The sequence below is a fragment of the Scyliorhinus canicula genome, chromosome 4 (genome assembly GCF_902713615.1).
Source record: "Scyliorhinus canicula chromosome 4, sScyCan1.1, whole genome shotgun sequence".
NCBI lineage: Eukaryota > Metazoa > Chordata > Chondrichthyes > Carcharhiniformes > Scyliorhinidae > Scyliorhinus > Scyliorhinus canicula.
The window spans coordinates 65,646,934-65,667,910 of NC_052149.1; the positions used below are offsets into that span (position 1 = coordinate 65,646,934).

The 20,977-nt window shown below is 48.7% G+C and overlaps 1 protein-coding gene across 1 annotated transcript in view; it reads left to right on the top strand.

Moving 5' to 3' along the window:
* podn (podocan) overlaps positions 1-19,101 on the top strand; it is a 72,729-nt gene extending 53,628 nt beyond the window's left edge. Inside the window, exons 9-10 of the mRNA XM_038794373.1 lie at positions 7,331-7,479; positions 18,328-19,101. Of these exons, the coding sequence (XP_038650301.1) occupies positions 7,331-7,479; positions 18,328-18,505 (327 nt within the window). The 3' untranslated portion in view covers positions 18,506-19,101. The remainder of the gene's footprint in view (positions 1-7,330; positions 7,480-18,327) is intronic.
* Positions 19,102-20,977: the final 1,876 nt, after the last annotated feature.

A 20,977-nucleotide genomic window follows, 5' to 3' on the forward strand; every position in this document is an offset into this window, starting at 1 on the left:
GTCGTGCTGAAAATCTACAAGGCATTTTTGTGATCATTTTTGCTGGGCTATTGTGCGCAATTGCGGTGTCCAACCCTAAGGAAGGACCCACTTGCCTCAGAGGTGGTGTGACAACGTTTTTAGTTCCTGGGTTGAGAGGGTTGTCGTCTGAGGAGAGATTGAATAAGATGAGTTTAGAAAAATTAGATGATGTTATCGAAAAATCCAATTCTGAAAGGACTTCACAGGGTAGATGCTGAGACAGAGACTGGGGTGAATTCTCCATCTCGCTAGCCATGGCGCTCCCAGCGGAGCGCCATCACTGGCAGTGGTATTTTTCAATCCAGCAGCTGGCCGATGGAATTTCCAATTGTAGCCACCCCATGCCGCCAGGAAACCTTCAGGCGGGTGTGCGTTACCAGCAGAACGGAGAATCCCCCTGGCAGAGAATTCACCCCACTGTTTCCACAGGCTAGAGAGTCTAGTCTGAGGGGACATAGCCTCAGGATAAAGGAGAAGCCATTTTGATTAGAATAATTCGATTTCAGTCAGAGGGATGTAAATTCTTGAGATTCTCTACCTGAGAAGGCTGTGAATGCTCAGTCACTGAGCATATTTTAGCTGAGATGGATTAAGTTTTGGATTAGAAGGGATTCAAGGGATATAGGAATAGGACAGGAAAACGGAGTCACCGTTGATGATCAGCCATGATCTTATTAAAGGTGATCAGCCTCAAGAGTGGTCTTTTCCTGCTTCAAGTTCTCATGTGCTTTTCTTCTGACTATCATATAACTTTTTGCATGCCTTATCTATAATCTTAAAATAATCCAATCACAGTTAGATATGTCAGTGGAAGGTGTTCAAGAAATTGTAGCAAATGCTTCCAGTTAAGTCGAGGTGAAATTTGAGGAAAAACATAGTTAAATTTTTTAATAATTTCAAAATCAATCTAATGAAAATGACAAATAACCAATATTATTGCAGAAATATTCCTCGAAAGAAATGTAATTACATTAAATCTGTGAACTGCTGTCAATAGTTTTTATGTCCAAAATTTCTTAGGCAATATTTAACTTGTAATGTTAAATAGGAGCAGGAGGAGACCATTCACCCCTTTGAGTATGCTCCACCATTCAACATGATCATGGATGATCCTCTATCCCTGTGCTCTCTCCATACCCCTTGGCACCATTACGGTCTAGAAATCTAGCGATTTCCTTCTTAGATATATTCAGTCATTTGGTCTCCACAACCTTCTGCGGTGGAGAATTCCACAGATTCTCATTTCCCTTTTTAAATGGCCAACCCAGTATCCTGAGTCTGTGACTCCTTGTTCTTGACCCCCCTCCCCTTGACCCCCCTCCCCCCAGCTAGAGTAAACAACATCCCTGCATCCAATTTGTCCAGCCCTGTCAGAATTTTATAGGCAGGATTCTCCATTGGCTGATGCCAGAATCGAGCACAGAGCACCATTGCCGTGGCCTGCAAGGCAGCCATGCAGCTGCACACGCTGCTGACTGCCCACTGTGAACTTAGGGCCACAGGTCATATGGGTGTCCCCCCAGGCCATCCCCCTAGGTACCCTCTGGTCCCAGCTGACCCATTAGTGGGATGGGCGTGCTCCAGCACAACCAATGCCATCTTGTTGGCTGGGATGGTGTGTGGGGAGTGAAATGTGTATCTGCAGCTGCAGCCTGTCAGCCTCCTGAGTGTCAATTGCGAATCTGGCAAATCCCGCACCATTTCTCATTGGAATTGGTTGTGTTCCACGTGGCACGTGGCTAGCTCCTTAACAGTCGCTGAATCAGTCCAAGTGTGGAGACAGTTTTGCTGTCATGGAAGTCCACGAATCGTGCCCCAGCGTCAACACTTATTCTCACAAGTGGAGAATCCCGCCATATATGTTTCAATTAGGTTCCCTTTCATTCTTCTAAATTACAGAGAATACAGGCCCAGTCGACCCAATTTCTTCTCATACGACAATCCTGCCATCATAAGAGTCAGTGTGGCGAACCTTCGCTTCACTCCCTCTATGGCAAGTTTTTCCTTTCTTAGATAAGGAGACCAAACTGCACAGAATACCCCAAGGCCCTATAAAGCAGCAATAAGATGGTCTCACCAAGACTCTATAAAGCTGAAAGAAGATATCCTTCTGCCTGTCCTCAAATCCTCTTGCAATGAAAGCCAACATACCAATTGCCTTCCTAATTGCTTGCTGTAATTGTATGTTGCTTTCAGTGACTGGTTTACTAGGACACCCCGGTCTTTTTGTATGTCAACATTTTCCAATCTATCCGCATTTAAATATTACTCTGCCATTTTGTTTCTCTGTCCAAAGTGGATAACTTCACACTTATCCATGTTACACTGCTTCTGCCATGTTTTTGCCCACTCACTCAACTTGTCGGAATCATCTTGAAGCCTCTTAACATCCTCCTCGCTACTAAAATTCCCGCCAAGTTTCATGTTGTCAGCGAACATGGAAATATTATACTTTGTTCCCTATAACTGGGGCCCAAGAACTGATCTCTGTGGGACTCCACTAGTCATCACCTACCACTTTGAAAAAGACCCATTCATTCCTAGTCTGTTTTCTGGCTGCTAACCAATTCTGAATCCATCACCCCCAACCAATATATCACCCCCAACCCCATACATTTTAATTTTACACACTGACCTCTTGGGCGAAATTCTCCGACCCCACGCAGGGTCGGAGAATCGGCCGGCAGCGGCGTTAATCCCGCTCCCGCAGGGTTTTTAATTCTCTGACCGGCCAAAAACTGGCGCTGTGCGAATCCCGCCGGCAGCCTCTGAAAACAGCTGGCGCCGGCGGGATTTCATTATATTTTTGTTTCCACAAATCTCCGGCCCGGATGGGCCGAAGTCCCGCCGACGTGGCTACGGGTCACGTCGGCGAAAATCACAGTAGCTTTAAAACGGCGTCAACCATCAATGGACGCCGTTCAGTGTCGGGGGGGGGGGGGGGGTTGCGGCATCGGGGGGGGGTTGCGGCATCGGGGGGGGGTTGCGGCATCGGGGGGGGGTTGCGGCATCGGGGGGGGTTGCGGCATCGGGGGGGGGGGGTTGCGGCATCGGGGGGGGGTTGCGGCATCGGGGGGGGGTTGCGGCATCGGGGGGGGGTTGCGGCATCGGGGGGGTTGCGGCATCGGGGGGGGTTGCGGCATGGGGGGGTTGCGGCATCGGGGGGAGGGTTGCGGCATCGGGGGGGGTTGCGGCATCGGGGGGTGGGTTGCGGCATCGGGGGGGGGGTTGCGGCATCGGGGGGGTTGCGGCATCGGGGGGGGGTTGCGGCATCGGGGGGGGGGTTGCGGCATCGGAGGGGTTGCGGCATCGGGGGGGGTTGCGGCATCGGGGGGGGTTGCGGCATCGGGGGGGTTGCGGCATCGGGGGGGGTTGCGGCATCGGGGGGGGTTGCGGCATCGGGGGGGTTGCGGCATCGGGGGGGGTTGCGGCATCGGGGGGGGGGGTTGCGGCATGGGGGGGGTTTGGGGGCAGCGGCGTGCAGAGAGGGGGGGCGATGGATGCCCGAGGCCAACGCACCGTCGCCCCCCCCTCTGTACGCCGCTGCCCCCTACCCCAACCACCCCCCCTCACCACCCCTACCTCCCTCCAACGCCCCTACCCCCCTCACCACCCCTACCCCCCTCCCCACCACCCCTACCCCCCCTCCCCCCACCCCCTACCCCCCCTCCCCACCACCCCTACCCCCCGCCAACGCCGCCCCCCCATCTCTCGCAACGCCGCAAGCCCCCACCCTCAACGCCGCAACCCCCCCTCATCGCCGCAACCCCCCCTCTCAATGCCGGGTCCCCCCCCCTCTCAACGCCGGGTCCCCCCCCCCCTCAACGCCGGTACCCACACCCCGCCCCCCTCCCTCTGAAGGCCGGTACCCACACCCCCCCCTCCCTCTGAAGGCCGGTACCCACACACCCCCCCTCTCTCCTCCTCCCCCCCTTCCTTCCTCCTCCCCCCCTTCCTTCCTCCTCCCCCCCTTCCTTCCTCCTCCCCCCTTCCTTCCTCCCCCCCCCTCCTTCCTCCTCCCCCCCTTCCTTCCTCCGTTAGTGGGGGGGGGGTGCGGCGTTAGTGGGGGGGGGGGTGCAGCGTTGGAGGGGGGTAGGGGTGGTGAAGTGGGTAGGGGTGGTGAGGGGAGGGGGTTGCGGTAGGGGCAGCTGCAGAGGGGGGGGCGACAGTGCGTTGGCCCCGGGCATCTGTCGCCCCCCTCTTCTGCACGCCGCTGCCCCTACCCCAACCCCCCTCACCACCCCTACCCCCTTCACCACCCCTACCCCCTCCAACGCCGCCCCCCCCTCCAACGTCGCCCCCCCCTCTCTCAACTCAACACCGCAATCCCCCCTCTCAACTCAACGCCGCAAAACCCCCCCTCTCCTCTCAACTCAACGCCGCAAACCCCCCAACGCCGGGTCTGTCTCTCTCCTCCTCCCCCCCCCCAAAATGCTGGTCTGTCTCTCTCCCCCCCCCCCAAATGCCGGTCTGTCTCTCTCCTCCTCCTCCCCCCCCCCCAAATGCCGGTCTGTCTCTCTCCCCCCCCCCCAAATGCCGGTCTGTCTCTCTCCTCCCCCCCCCCTAATGCCGGTCTGTCTCTCTCCTCCTCCTCCCCCCCCCAAAACGCCAGGTCTCACCACTTCCGCAGCTGGTGAAACTGACGCGTATCGCGTCAGTCCGCTGCTGGCCCCTCCGGGAATGGAGAATAGCCGCCTAAAAGAAGGCCCTCACGCCGGAGTCATCTACACCAATTTTGCTCGCCAGAAATCGACGTTACGACGGTCTGCAGAGAATTTCGCCCCAGATGTGGGACTTTATCAAAAACGTTCTGAAATTCTAAATACACCACATCCACTGGTTCACCCTTATCTATTCTATTAGTTATGCTCTCAAAAAAAACTCTAGTAGGTTTGTCAAACATGGGGCGCGATTCTCCGCCCCCCACGCCGGGTGGGAGAATAGCGGGAGGGCCTCCCGACATTTTTCACGCATTCCCGCTATTCTCCCCCCCCCCCCCACGCCACGAATCGCCGCTCGCCATTTTTTATGGCGAGCGGCGTTTCTCCGAGGCCGATGGGCTGAGCGGCCAGCCCTTCACGCCCGTTTCACCATGGCAGCAAACACACCTGCTCGCTGCCGTCGTGAAACGGGCACCAGATGCCCGTTTGGGGCATCTAGAGGCCCGATTGGCACGGGAGCACCACGACTCCAAAACAGACGCAATCTTTCCCCTCCGCCGCCCGGCAAGATCAAGCCGCCACGTCTTGCCGGGCGGCTGAGGAGAAAGACGCCAACTGCGCATGCGCGGGTCGGCGTTGTCCAACCTGTGCATGCGCGGAGAATCTCGCCCATGATTTCCCTTTCATAACTCCATGTTGACTATCCTGTTGTTATTTTCTAAGTGCCCTGTTATTACATCCTTTATAATAGGTTCTAGCATTTTCCCTGCTACTGATGTTAGGCTCACCAAATTGTAATTCTTGTATTCACGATCCCTTCTTTTTTAAATAGCGGGTTACATTTGCCATTCTTGAATCTGCTGAGACTGTTCCAGAATCTATACTATCCACTATTTTCATGGTTACCTCCTTTAGTACCCTGTGATGTAGATTATCAGGCCTGGGGATTTATTGGCGTTCAACACCATTAATTTCTCCTTTACTTTTCTTTAGTAATATTAGTTACTTTCAATTCTCACTAGACCCTTGGTTTCCAAACATTTCTGGAAGTTGTGTCTTCCTCCTGAAGGCAGAACTAAAGCAGTTGTTTTATTGCTCTGTCTTTTCCTTATTCTCTATTATGAATTCTCCTGTTTCAGACCATAGGGCACTTACATTTATCTTCACTAATCTTTTTTTCTGATACTTCGCGAAGCTTTTACAGTCTGCTTTTATGGTACTTGCAAATTGACTCTCATACTCTATTTTCACCTTCTTAATTAATCTCTTGGTCCTCCTTTGCTGAATTTTGAACTGTTCCCAATCCTCAGACTTGCTATTTTTTCTAGCAATTTTATGTGTTGTAACAAGGCAGAAGAGAAATGCAAGTCTGTCTATTACCTTTTGCATTAAACTTGACGCGACCATTTTGAAAACAGAAGATGGAGGGAAAGGAGTGAGAAGGAAATCGTGGAGGGATGGAAGAGAATGAGAAACGTGATGCCTGATGTGTGTTGTAAAAACCTTTAAGGGATTACAGTATGACTTCAGTAAAAAGGAAGTGTGTCATGTAATCCAGTTTGGTTTCATTTTTGCTCTTAAGCAGAGCACACAGAGACAGCTTTGCTGCTGATGTCTTCAAGCTTTATATCTTTGTATAAATGTTCCCATGTGCCTCGTCTCAATAAATGAACCAACAAAGTGTTTACTCGATCCCCTATGAGTGATTTGTGCCTTTATATCATAAAAATATAACAATATGGGTATGCCTGGGATCAGGGATCAGGAAGCTGAGGCAAAGTTGGATATATAAATGAACACACATGCTTCCTCCCTGCTATATATGTCAGATTCCAGTACACTGGCCCTCAGGATAGTGGGGCAAGCTGTGAAGTAATGGACAACTGGGGTGTTCATGAAGCCTGGCTGTGTTTGCTGGACGAGATGTGGAAAGTGTAGTTAATGGATTGATTGGGCAGTTGAATGAGAGAGGAATTGATGTCGCGGCTATACGTCAGAGATATTGAAATCTGATTAAAGGGAAGCTGGCTGTGTTTAGGCTGACCCAATTTTTGCAAAACTGTCCTCAAACAAGGACCATTATTTGCATGTGCAAATTCAGCACATTGGAGGTTTTGCTGTCCATTTGACACCCAAAAAAGCATCATGTTTCTAGCCAACTATCTTAAATGTTAAAGTAATGTGAGTTTCTGCATTCTTTCTCAGCTGTGCTGATGGTTTCACATGTCAGACAACACTACTGAAAAATTAATAAGTTAGGAGTAAGGTGAATTTCAGGTGGCAGTTTTTCACTCAATTATTAATAGATTTGTTGACTGCTACGGAAGATCGTTGAAATTGTGACAGAAATAAGTTCAAGTGGAATTAGGATAAGTTTTAATAGAGAGAATGAATTGAGATGGATGAGGTAAACAGAACGAGAGGATTTATATTCTTACAGTCAGACTTCATTGCACACCTTAGGGCCTTTAACTACCCCACAATATTTTCAAAGTATTCAACGAAACACATATTGCCTGTATGGGTACAATATTTGCTTGAAGGCATTAAAATCATTCGCGCTTTGGTTTGTGTGATGAAAACAATGCAGCTCCTTTCTGTATAACGGATAACAATGTCAGTTTTAATTTGTTGTTTTCTGTATTTAGCTTTTGGATCTGTCAGGCAATCAGCTCTCCTATGTTCCTTCTGATCTGCCAGAGACTCTTGAATATATTTACCTCCAGAACAATCAGATTTCTGTCATCCCAGAGGATGCTTTTGAATCCACACCAAACATCAAAGGGATTTTTCTTAGGTAAGGTGAATTTGATTACGAACACTATTGTAGGGGCTTATTGTCAAGGAGGGAAAGAATGCTCCACACTTTAACATAGAAAAGATGCTCATGAACAGGAAGCCTGCCTTCTATAATTGTACATAAGGCTTCTGACTGCTCAATGCACTGGCTGTGATGCTAAATCATTTAGTCCTAGACCCATCTTGAATAAGTTGAATTTGGGGAGAAAGTGCTGAAAAAACTAAGTTCCACAATGTTGTGGCAATTGATTTACACTAGTCTTCTGGATAGATTTACCTCTCAGATAAATCAATTTTTGTGACACCAGAAAATGCCTTAGAGTCCTAAATCGTATATTCAGCACAACAGGGAGAAAGAAGGATTAATGGTGCAATGCAGTTGGAGTTTCAGAAAAATAAGAGAAGTCCACATCATTAATGATTTTGTATCCCACATGGGGCCTACTGGGTGGAAATACCTGTCTTCCACGTGCTCCTTGCTAGGGGCAGAGTATCTCAATTACCACATGCATATAAGATCTGCCAGTGAGGCTCTGGCCAAGCAGGAACCCAGTAGGGAGTCTTCTACAGGGTAGTGTAGGTATCATTTGTGTAAACAAAACTTTGTTCTTATTTTACACGGTGTGGACTCCCCATGTCCTTATTAAAGATGTGTCAAAAGGAGAGAAAGAAATCTATAATTTCCAATTGTTTGTAAAATAAATTCAGAGTAACCAACTTGTTTTTTCCAATTGTGGGGCAATTTAGCGTGGCCAATCCACCTACCTACACGGCACACCTTTGGGTTGTGGGGGTGAGACCCACGCAGACACGGGGAGAATGTGAAAACTCCATATGGACAGTGACCCGGGGCCAGGATCGAACCCGGGTCCTCGGTGTCGTGAGGCAACAGTGCTTTGCACCACCGTTCTGTCATAATTTCCAATTGTGAGGAACTGAGCTTGCCGACCATTTTGTCCTGGTTTCAGGTGATTGGCATAATATCCACTCATGTATATAATGAAGTGCAGACAGGCAGTGATTGACGCACAGGATGACCAGTAAGCACACAGCACAGAGCAGCCAATCACCAGACAGGGTTTGGGTTTGGGCAGCAGGGTAGCATGGTGGTTAGCATAAATGCTTCACAGCTCCAGGGTCCCAGGTTCGATTCCCGGCTGGGTCACTGTCTGTGTGGAGTCTGCACGTCCTCCCCCTGTGTGCGTGGGTTTCCTCCGGGTGCTCCGGTTTCCTCCCACAGTCCAAAGATGTGCGGGTTAGGTGGATTGGCCATGCTAAATTGCCCGTAGTGTCCTAATAAAAGTAAGGTTAATTGGGGGGTTACGTGGGTTTGAGTAGGGTGATCATGGCTCGGCACAACATTGAGGGCCGAAGGGCCTGTTCTGTGCTGTACTGTTCTATGTTCTATGTTCTATGTACCACTACCACTGTTGGATCTTCTCCAGTGTTAGAGGTCTGTCTCTCGCTACACTGCATCAAGTGCAGTCCACGTCAAACCAACCTGTCGAACACATCATGGTACCAGGGATGATACTGAAATTTGACGGACCTACCTCGAGTGAATCAGTATTGGCCAGCAAGCAGCCATCCGGGGACATGGAAAACGTCCACCCTCCTCCGCAGCTCCGCATCTCAGGCAACCTCGGCGCCAATTGGAAGATCTTCAAGCAAAAGTTCCTCTTATGCATCGAGGCCGCCGACCTCGAGGCCGCATCGGATGCCAGGAAGATCGCGCTATTCCTCTCCACAGCGGGGGTCCATGCCACCCACATCTACAACTCCCTTGCTTTTGTTGAAGGCGAAGACAAGACGCAATTCAAAACAGTCCTGCTGAAGTTCGACAGCCACTGCGACATTGAGGTGAATGAGAGCTTTGAACGGTACATTTTCCAGCAGAGGCTTGAGGGTAAGGATGAACCTTTTCAGTCCTTCTTGACCCATCTCCGCATCGTCGCGCAGTCATGTAACTGTGACTCGACAGCTGACTCCATGATCCGGGATCAGCTCGTTTTCGGGGTCCACTCCGACTCCCTTCGTCAGCAGCTCCTGAAAGTCAAGCAGCTGACCCTCACTATTGCTATCGAGATGTGCGTTGTCCATGAACATGCTAATAATCGTTACTCCCACATCAGGGCGGCAGAGACTGCAAAGCTTGCCTCTGACGAGGTGGAACGGGTGCAGGCCATCGCACAGGTGCAGGGCCTGAGCATCGAGGAGAGTGACCGTTTTGCGCGCTTTTCCCAGGTCCCTGCGCATGCACGCCACGACCGAGGAGACGACGAGACCGATGACCCGACTGCGCAGGTGCGTACGTCGATCGACCGCACTGCGCATGCGCGATGGCACACGGAACGCGCTGACGTTGGCGTCATGACGTGTCCGAATTGTGGCTCCACCCATTTAAAGCGGCAATGTCCGGCAAAAGGACGCCGGTGTCTACAGGTTGGTAAGCTTGGCCACTACGCAGCCCTTTGCAGATCTGCTCCATCACTCAGCAGCCAGCGATCCCAGCTGCGGCGCAGAAGTGTCCATTTAATACAGCAAGGCATGCCAGATTCCGATCCCAACAGCCGAACAGACCCTGATGCTGAGTGCCTCAAGTCCCCATACCGGGTGGGCATCATAACAAAGCATGCGCTGCCCTTCACCACACCTGCACAACGCCTCTCGATCCTCAGTGTGGATCCCGACGACGAGTGGTGTGCTGTCCTCACAGTTAACAAGGCGCGAATCCGGTTTAAACTGGATACCTGCGTATCAGCGAACCTCATCTCAAAATCCGATCCCGACACCATCCACGTCAGACCAAGTATTCTTCCACTGGCCTGCCAGCTTCTTGACTACAATGGCAATGCCATAGCTGCCGTGGCTCATGTCAACTAGGGGTGTCCAATAAGGCGATCAAGGTGACGCTGCAGTTTGAAATCGTCGGGCCTGACAGAGCATCCCTGCTCGGTGCTCGAGCCTGCAAGCACCTGAATCTGGTTCAGTGAGTCCACACCATGTCATTGTCACCGGCGACGGCCTCGCCTGATGGAAACTTCCAAGCTGACATAGATGACATCATCACGCAGTACCACAGCGTATTCGATGGAATGGGCACGCTCCCACACCGATATAAAATCCTGCTCAAACTGAATGCCACCCCTGTAATTCATGCACCACGCCGGGTGCCGGCACCCCTCAAGGGTTGTCTGAAGAAGCAATTACAGGACCTCCAAGACCAGGGCATCATATCCAAAGTCACAGAGCCCACAGACTGGGTCAGCTCCATGGTCTGAATCAAGAAGCTGTCAGGGGAGCTTCGAATCGGCATTGAACCCAAGGATCTAAACCGCAACATCATGCGGGAGCATTACCCGATACCAAAATGTGAAGAGTTGACCAGTGAGATGGCTCATGCCAAATTCTTTACAAAGCTGGACGCCTCCAAGGGGTTCTGGCAAATACAGCTGGACGCGTCCAGTCGCAAGCTGTGCACGTTCAACACCCCGTTCGGTCGCTACTGCTACAACCGCATGCCTTTTGGCATCATCTCTGCCTCAGAGGTATTTCACCGCATCATGGAACTGTTGATGGAGGGCATCAAGGGGGTGCGAGTGTACGTTGACGATGTCATTATCTGGTCCACAACGCCCCAGGAACACCTCGCTCGCCTCAAGAAGGTATTCCAGAGAATCCATGAGCATGGTCTCCAGCTCAACAGGGTCAAGTGCTCATTTGGTCAATCGGACATCAAATTCCTAGATGACCACATCTCGCAGCATGGCATGTGGCCAGATGCCGACAAGGTCTCGGCGATCAACGCCATGAAGACCCCGGAGGACAAGAAGGCGGTCCTCCGCTTTCTCGGGGTGGTCAACTTCCTCGGGAAATTCATTCCCAATATGGCATCCCACATCATGGCCCTCCGCCATCTCGTCAAGAAGTCGACGGAATTCCAGTGGCTGCCCGCGCATGAAGAGGAATGGCGTGAGCTGAAAGCGAAGCTCACCACAGCCCTAGTTCTGGCGTTCTTCGACCCAACCAAGGAAACCAAAATATCCACTGATGCAAGCCAGGACGGCATTGGGGCGGTGCTCCTCCAGCGAGATGACTCCTCGTCCTGGGCTCCAGTGGCATATGCCTCCAGGGCCATGACGCCCACTGAGCAACGGTACGCTCAGATTGAGAAGGAATGTCTGGGCCTCCTAACAGGGATAGTCGTTTCACGACTATGTTTATGGCCTCCCAAAATTCACGGTAGAGACTGACCACAGGCCTCTAGACCACATTATCCAGAAGGATTTAAATGACATGCCGCCTCGGTTACAGTGAATTCTTCTTAAGCTACGCCGCTATGATTTTGAACTTGTCTACACACCAGGCAAAGAGCTCATTGTTGCAGATGCTCTATCCAGGTGCATTACCACACCATGTGAACAAACTGACTTCATCTGCCACATAGAAGCGCAAGTGCAATTGTGTGCCACCAACCTTCCAGCCTCTGACGAGTGGGTGGTTCAAATTCGTGAGGAAAAGGCCAAGGATCCTCTGCTGCAGCGTGTGATGCAGCACCTTACCAATGGCTGGCAGAAGGGACAATGTCCCCAGTTCTACAACGTAGAGGACGACCTGATGGTGGTGGAAGGCATCCTCCTGAAGCTCGACAGGATCGTGATTCCTCAGAGCAAGCGAGCTATGGTGCTCGGCCAACTCAATGAGGGTCACCTTGGGGTCGAGAAATGCCGACGCAGAGCTCGGGAGGCGGTCTATTGGCCAGGCATCAGCCAGGACATTGCCAACACAGTCCTCAACTGCCCTACCTGCCAAACATTTCAGCCAACTCAACCCAAAGAAACGTTGCAGCAACACGAGATCGTGACCTCTCTGTGGTCCAAAGTCGGTGTCGACCTTTTCCACAGCAAGGGGCGTGACTACATACTCCTGGTCGACTACTTCTCCAGTTGCCCAGAAGTGGTGAAACTGTCCGACCTCACGTTGAAGGCGATGATCAAAGCCTGCAAAGAAACGTTCGTCAGGCATGGGATTCCACTCACGGTAATGAGTGACAACGGTCCTCGCTTTTACAGCCAGGAATGGTCTGATTTTGCAGACCATTCCTGCAGGGAATGGTCGAGAAAGGGGTCCATATTGTTAAGCGGTTGCTGTGCAAAGCTGCAGACTCAGGCTCTGACTTCAACCTGGCAATGCTGGCATACAGGGCATCCCCGCTGTCCACTGGGTTGTCTCCAGCGCAGATGCTCATGAATTGCACTCTGAGGACCACAGTTCTAGCCATCCATGTTCCAGACCTTGACCACCTCACGGTTGTACAGAAAATGCAGCAGTCACAGGCCCAACAGAAATCCACATATGATGCTCATGCCACGGATCTACCCAAGCTGGTCCCAACTGATCATGTTCATGTCCAGTTGCCTGAGGGTGGCTGGTCAGCCACAGCTGTGGTTATCAAACAAGTGGCCCCAAGATCGTTCCTTGTCAGCATGGCTGATGGCTCCCTGCTACGGCGCAACAGACGGGCATTGCGAAGAGTTCCATGCCCGCTACCTGATCGAAGTGCCCCGCCACCCACGAGCTTCCTCCGGACGTACCCTACCACGAGGCCACCGGTCTACCAGCAATCCTGCCGGCCCCCGCAACCACTGCGATGGCAGCGATCCCACCTATCCAAGTGCAGGCGGCCCCTGATCCACCTCTGTGGCGGTCAACAAGAATTCGTCACCCACCACAAAGACTAAATCTATAGACTGAACTTTTGTACATTTTGTGACCTCATCGATTTGACCGCCGTAAATACCATTTCATTTGCCATGTATCTACATTGTCGACACCTTCCTATGTATATATGTTCATTTCGACACCTGTTGGATATAGTCAGGCACATATGTATACACACGCACACCTTAATATTTATTTATCTAAAACAAAAGGGGGGAGATATCATAATATCTACTCATGTATATAATGAAGTGCAGGCAGGTAGTGATTGACACACAGGATGACCAGTAAGCACACAGAACAGAGCAGCCAATCACCAGACAGGACGCTACCACTATAAAGCCAGAGGGCACTAGGTTTCCCGCTCTCTCTGGACCCAGCCACTGAGACAGTCAGAGTCCACGAGCTAGCCAGTGCAAACACCATGCGGTAGCTAGTAAGTCTGGTCAGGCTAGTACTAGGTCTCCAGTCAATTCAGTATAGTGTCGACCCACAGCAGAGCAGTGACCCAAACCGGAAATCAAACCCTGGCACTGTGTAGCGACAGTGCTAACCACTGTGCTACCGTGCCACCCGGAACTGGCTTCAGTTTACATAGAATTTACAGTGCAGAAGGAGGCCATTTGGCCCATCGACTCTGCACCGGCTCTTGGAAAGAGCACCCTACCCAAGATCAACACCTCCACCCTATCCCCATAACCCAGTAACCCCACCCAACACTAAGGGCAATTTTGGACACTAAGGGCAATTTATCATGGCCAATCCACCTAACCTGCACATCTTTGGACTGTGGGAGGAAACCGGAGCACCCGGAGGAAACCCACGCACACACGGGGAGGATGTGCAGACTCCGAACAGACAGTGACCCAAGCCGGAATTGAACCTGGGACCCTGGAGCTGTGAAGCATTTGTGCTATCCGCAATGCTACCGTGCTGCCCTCATTATTGGGATATAAATGTTATATTTGGGAAGCGTGAATCCAGTTACAAGTAGTTGTAGACCGAGAGCACTAAATTCAACGTTACAGGTATTTGGTAATATCAGTTAGAAAGGATGGCTCCTGTGGTAAATGGAAAAATGTTAAGGAAGTGCTGAGCGAGACTATAATTGGACTCAATGCTCTGGAATAGAGAGAGAAATATCATGCAATGTTCCTGTTCCTGTTCGCAAGGTCATACTAGAGTTGATTTCTGTGTTCCTGGGGCAGAGAGCAAAAGTGTTCCAATTCCTGTTCACGATCAGCTCTTCTTGGAAGTGCAATTATGTTCATTTTTGATAAGGACAGGATTTGGCTTTGATGATGTGACCCACATTAAATAGCTCGGGGCATTGACTGGAAGGCACCAGTGTTTGTGAAACTAGGCAAGGTTTTGAAGGATGCAAATTATTTGAGAAAAACTGACAAGAAAAATGATTTGTAGATCCAACCAGGGTAAATGAAAATAATTGCAGGTAAATTCTGACATTGGCTGTCAACTATTCTAATAATAGAGTTGGAAACAGAACAGAGGAGATGTGTTTTCACATGCACTATCCAGAGAAGTTGTTACATATGTCAGCCACTGGAATAACTGCTTGGAACACATGTATTCTCAGCAGGCAAAATAATTAATAATGTTGGTTGAGCAAATTGTTCATTCTGGCAAAAGGGTTCAAATACAGAATTGTACTCAACCACAATCTGTAGCCTCATGGCCTGGCATAGCCCCCACTCTACCATTACCACCAAATCAGGGATCAACCCTGGTTCAATGAAGAGTGCAGGAGAGCATGTCAGGAGCAACACCAGACATACCTAAAAATGAGCTGTGAACTTTATGAAGCTACAAAACAACACTTCTTGCATGCCATTCAGCATAATCAGCAAGTAATAGACAGAGCGAAGCAAGCAGATCTAAGTTCTGCAGTCCTGCCACACCTGACATGAATGGTGGTGGACAATTAACAACTCACTGGAGGAGGAGGCTCCACAAATAGCCCTATCCTCAATGCCAGAGGAGCCCAGCACATCAGTGCAAAAGACAAGGCTGAAGCATTTGCAACAATCTACAGCCAGAGGTGCCGAGTGGATGATCCATCTCAGCCTCTTCCAGAGGTCTCCACCATTACAGGTGACAAGAAATGCTGAAGGCACGGGGTATTGCAAAGGCCCTGAGAATATTCCGACAATAACACTGAAGACTTGTGCTCTAGAACTTGCTGAACCCCTTGCCAAGCTGTCCCAGTACAGCTACAGCATTGGCATCTCCCCGGCAATGTGGAAAATTGTGCAGGTATGCCCTGTACTAGAGAAACAGGACAAATCCAACCCAGCAATTACCGTCCTATCAGTTTACTCTCCATCATCAGCAAAGTGATGGAACAGCTCACGGTGGCACAGTGGTTAGCACTGCTACTTCACAGCGCCAAGTACCAGGGTTCAATTCTGGCCTTGGGTGATTGTCTGTGTGGACTTTACATGTTTTCCCCATGCCTGCGTGAGTTTCCTTTGGGTGCTCCAGTTTCCTTCCACAGTCTAAAGATGTGCAGGTTAGGCGGATTGGTGATGCTAAAATTGCCCTTCAGTGTCCAAAAGATGTGCAGGTTAGATGGGGTTAGGGCTTAGGGTGGGGGATTGGGCTTCGGTCGGGTGCTCTTCCGGAGAGTCGGTTCAGACTCAATGGGCTGAATGGCCTTCTTCTGCACTGCAGGGATTCTATGATAATAATTAACAGTGACAATTAGTCACCAATAATCTGCTCACGAATGCTCAGTTTGTGTTCCGCCAGAGTCACTCAGCTATTGACGTCATTATGCCTTGGTTCAAACATGGACAAAAGAGCTGAATGTCAGAGGTGAGGAGAGAGTGGCTGCCCTTGATATCAAGGCAGCATTTGACCGAGTATGACATCAAGGAGCCCTGGCAAAACTGATGTCAATAACATTCAGAGGTAAAATCCTCCACTGGTTGGATTCATACTTGGCACAAAGGAGATGGTTGTGGTGGTTGGAGGTCAATCAGCTCTGCTCCACGACATCACTGTAGGAGTTCCTCAGGGTAGTGTCAAAGGGCTAACCATCTTCAGCTGCTTCATCTAAGACCTTCCTTCCATCATAAGATCAGATGTAGGGATGTTTGCCGATGACTGCACAATGTTCAGTATCATTTGCGACTCCTCAGACACTGAAACAGTCCATGTCCAAATGCAGCACGACCTGGACAATATCCAGTCTTGGGCTGACAAATGGCAAGTAACATTCATGCCACACAAGTGCCAGGCAATGACCATCTCCTACAAGAGAGGATCTAACCATCGCCCCTTGACATTCAATGACATTACCATTGCTGAATCCCCCACTATCAGTATCTTGGGGGTTACCATTGACCAGAAACTGAACTGCATTAGACACATAAATATTGTGGCTACTAGAGCAGGTCAAAGGCTAGGAACCCTGTGGTGAGTAACTCATATCCAGAATCCGCAAAACCTGTCCACCATCTATAAGGCACAAGCCAGAAGTGTGATGGAATGCGCTCTACTTGCCTGGATATGTGCAGCTCAAGCAACACTCAAGAAGCACGGCACCATCCAGGACAGAACAACTGTTTGACTGCTATCTCTTCCACAAACACTCAGTCTCTCCACCACTATTGAACAGTGGCAGCCCTGTTTACCATCTACAAGATGCACTGCAGTAACTCGCCAAGATTCCTTCGACAGCACCTTCCAAACCCACAACCACTATCATATAGAAGGTCAAGAGCAGCAGATACATGGGAACCCCACCACCTGGAGATTTCCTGCCAAGAAACTCACCACCCTGACTTGGAAATATATCACCATTCCTTCACTTTCGCTGGGTCAAAATCTTGGAACTCCGTCCCTAGGCGAAGGAACGGCGATGAGTATTATTGGAGTTGCGCTCATCCGGGTAAAGAGAGAGTATTCCATTACACTCCTGACTAGTGCCTTGTAGATGGTTGACAGTCTTTGGGGGATCAGAAAGTTCCCCCCCTGATTCCCATTGATTCCAGTTTACCTAGGGCTCCTTGATGCTATACCCGGTCAAATGCTGCCTTGATATCAAGGGCAGCCGCTCTCACCTCTGACATTCTGGCATTCAGCACTTTTGTCCATGTTTGAACCAAGGCTGTAATGAGGTCAGGAGCTAAGTGACCCTGGCGGGGAAAGTGTTTTGGGGAGGGAAAGCCTATAATTTACCCACTGTTATGGCATATTGTCAGCGGTGGAAGCTTTGGCAGTGTAGCTGACAGCTATTTCAGGAGCCTAATTGCCATTAAGGGCCACCTTCTGCATCTGCTTGTGGAATGGGTTGGATCCTACTTTCAAGTGTCAGGTATGGGGCTTGACCCCCAATGGCAAAATTCAGCCCAATGTGTCTCTGCTTTAGTTTAATGGTAACACTTATGCCAATAGGTCAGAATTTTGTGGGTTCAACCCCTACTTAAGAGACCTGAGCAAATAATTAAACTTCAGTATAATGCTTATGGAGTGCTGCACTGTCAAAGGTACCATTTTTTATTTGTTATGTTAAACAATATCTCCAAGAAGGCAGATGTAAAAATCTTGATTGAGAAGAGTCAAGAAAGTAAGTAGAATCCATAGAATCCCTACAGTGCAGGAGGAGCCATTCAGCACATCAAATCTGCATTGATCCTCTGAAAGAGCACCCCACCCAGGTCCACTCCCCCACCCAATACTCGTAACCCCACCTAACCTGTAAATCTTTGGACCAGTAGCCAATATACATTCCTCAGTCATCATTAGTGAAACTGATTATTTGTTTATCTAATTTCTTCATGAGACATTTAGGGCTGGATTCTCCGGTCCCCCAGCCGTGTATTCTCGGTGGCACGCCATTGGCTGGATCTCCCATCGAAGCCACCCCAAGCCGTTAGGAAAACCACGGGCAGTTGTGCACTGCCGGCGGGAACAGAGAATCCCAACACCAAGAATTCTGGCCTTGGTATGCAAATTGGCTGATGTATCTTCCCACAATATGACGGGCAGATCAAAATTATCATTGGCTATGTTGTGCTTTGAGAGGTCATGAAAGATGCTGTATTAATGCAAATTCAATCTTATATTCCATTTACTGTACACAATCGTTTTTATTTCACAGAGACAACAGACTCACAACGAGTAGAGTAAAAGAAACTGCATTTGAGAAGCTGAAGTTCTTACAAGTGCTGGATATGGGAGCATACTCTGAGTCATCTTCCACATCCAAAAAGGAGGATGACATTTCAGGATACAATTTAGAGAATGATAGTGAACAAGCTACTCAGAATGATAAGTAATTACACATGAAAAATAACTAAGTGTTATGTTTTCCATTAATTATTTGTTGGCTGATATTGCAAAATAGAGGTAATCTATTTAACTCTTTCTGCCTCCTCCAACTGGACCTGCTCCCCATGAACTCCATAAAATGTCCCCATCAAATGATGCCCTTACCTTCCTCTTCTCCTCCATCTACTTCCACATTCAATCATCTTATCTATACAGCCCATCTACTTGATACCCACTCATCCATGCTATTGACTAGTCAACATGACTTTTTCAATCTCATGCTTGCTGACGTTATTAACCTGTTTTTCTTTTCCTCACCTGCCCACTTTAAAACTGTCCATATCACCATCAAGACACCATCAAGATACTCACCCTACGTATTGTCACCATCTCTAACTGCCAGTCTTTCTCAAACTTGCTTTGTTCACAGAGGCTGGAACTAGATGGTTTCCTTGTGAGTACAGTCTCACCCCTCTGATGACGTCTTATTCAAATACCTCCAATCTAGCTTCTGTGAGCCCACTACAGCATGACTGCACTGGCTAAAATCACAAACAGCATTGTGTGTGATTGTAGCTCCCTATCTGTTCCTGGGCCCATTGAACTGAGGGGAGATGGGGGAGGGGGGATAGCAAGTGTGGAGGGGGATAGCAAGTGTATCATTAATGCCTAGAAGCTATGCTTTAACAATGCTATCGGTACTTTATTGGTTTAGTTTACTGAAAAATCATTGCAAGGCAGGGCCAAATTGCAATGATTCAAATAAAACAAGTAATCATAATTCGCAACAGTGATAGACAATCACTGAAATAAATATCAAATATAAAGTAATAAACGAAGAGCACACTATTAATATTTTAGTATATAGGAGGGGGAAGAGAGGGGTAGCCAGACAAAATGGTGCCCCAGCAGGGTTTGCCAGCAGGAAATGACTCGAAGTGGGGCCTCGGCAGAAAGAAGCTCGCCGAGGCCAAAATAAAGCAGCTGAGAAAGACCCTGCTAAATGTGCCCAAAACCGGACATAGATCTTTTCTGGTAAAATCACGCCCAATGCCTTTGCTGTCAAGAGGCTTGACTTATGTAACACATTCAAAGCTGGGTTTTCTGACTTCAGCTCTCCACAGGCTTTTATCCATCCAAGAATGGCAAATCTGAACCCAGATGACGTTTGACCGCTCTCCAAATTTTCCCGTTCCATCCATGACGATGCTCACCGTTGGCTGAACCCGAAAATCCTTCCCTCTTCCATCACCTGGTCACTCCAAGTTCCACTATTCCCCAAATATCAATTCTTGATCTTGCTTTTAAGGTTTTCTATGGTCATAGTCATTTACAGTATGGAAAGACACCATTTGGCCCATCAAGTTCATACCAGACCTGCGTAGGAAAACCCGAATGGATTTTTCAGTGCTGTTTTCATCCCATTCTTCCTTTCTGATTTCTTCCTGCGTTTTATCCCAACACACACCATCTGCTCCTCTACCATTGGACTTCTTCATCTCTTGTTTCAGCATCTGCAGCAGTTAATTTTTTCTCAGAGATTTACTAAAATTATGTACCCTGCCCCTCTGCCTGGTCACTTACCTCCCTGTTTCCAAGTCCTTCTCAAAACTCTCCTCTTCAACTGCATCCTTGGTTCCTTATCCTAACCGTACCATTTTATCTAACCTTTGCCCTGCGACTACTTCATTTGCTTCCTCCTGCAAGCAATGTGCTCTGAGTCCTTTCAATGTAAGGTACACTATATAAATGCAAGTAGATTTATATTTGCAGGGAAGGGCAAGGGGAAAATGTGGTAAATCAATGACAATGATGCTACTTGGGTATTTTATAAATGAACAAGTTGTTTCTGTTTATAACCATATATGTTACAATGAATCTCAAAACTAACAGATATATATATTTATCTAACAGATATGTATTTTAATTCTGAATTGCATTGAGAGGTGAAACTACTTTTATCAAATGTATCAATCCCCCATCAATGGATTGTTCTGCTGATTGCAGAATGATACAGCAAAGAAGGGGTCAATTTGGCTCATTGTCCCTTGGATGATGAGATACATAACCTATTTAACTAATGAACTAATGCTATAATTGGTGAAATATTTGTTTCTCAGTATTGGTACAATTTGATTTTGACAGGACTTGAATGTGTTTTTAACTGGGTGACCAATGTCAGGAGACTGTTTCTGGCCTGGGCTGAAATTTTCAACAGGGGTAAATCGAATATTTTATAGTCTTGCTGATGTCTCGGAATGTTATCATTTGTAAATCATTTATTAAAAGATAATATTGATTCCAATTGGCTCTGTGGTTCCTCTGAATCTGCATTATTTCCAGTAGGGAGGTGTCTTGGGCACTTCTTCTACATCGTGGAGAAAAAGGATTCAAACAAAATGATACCTTCTATTTCTTAGCAGCAGTCCCTGAGCATAGCACACAGGCAGAACCTAATTTTTCTCACTGGGAATAATGGG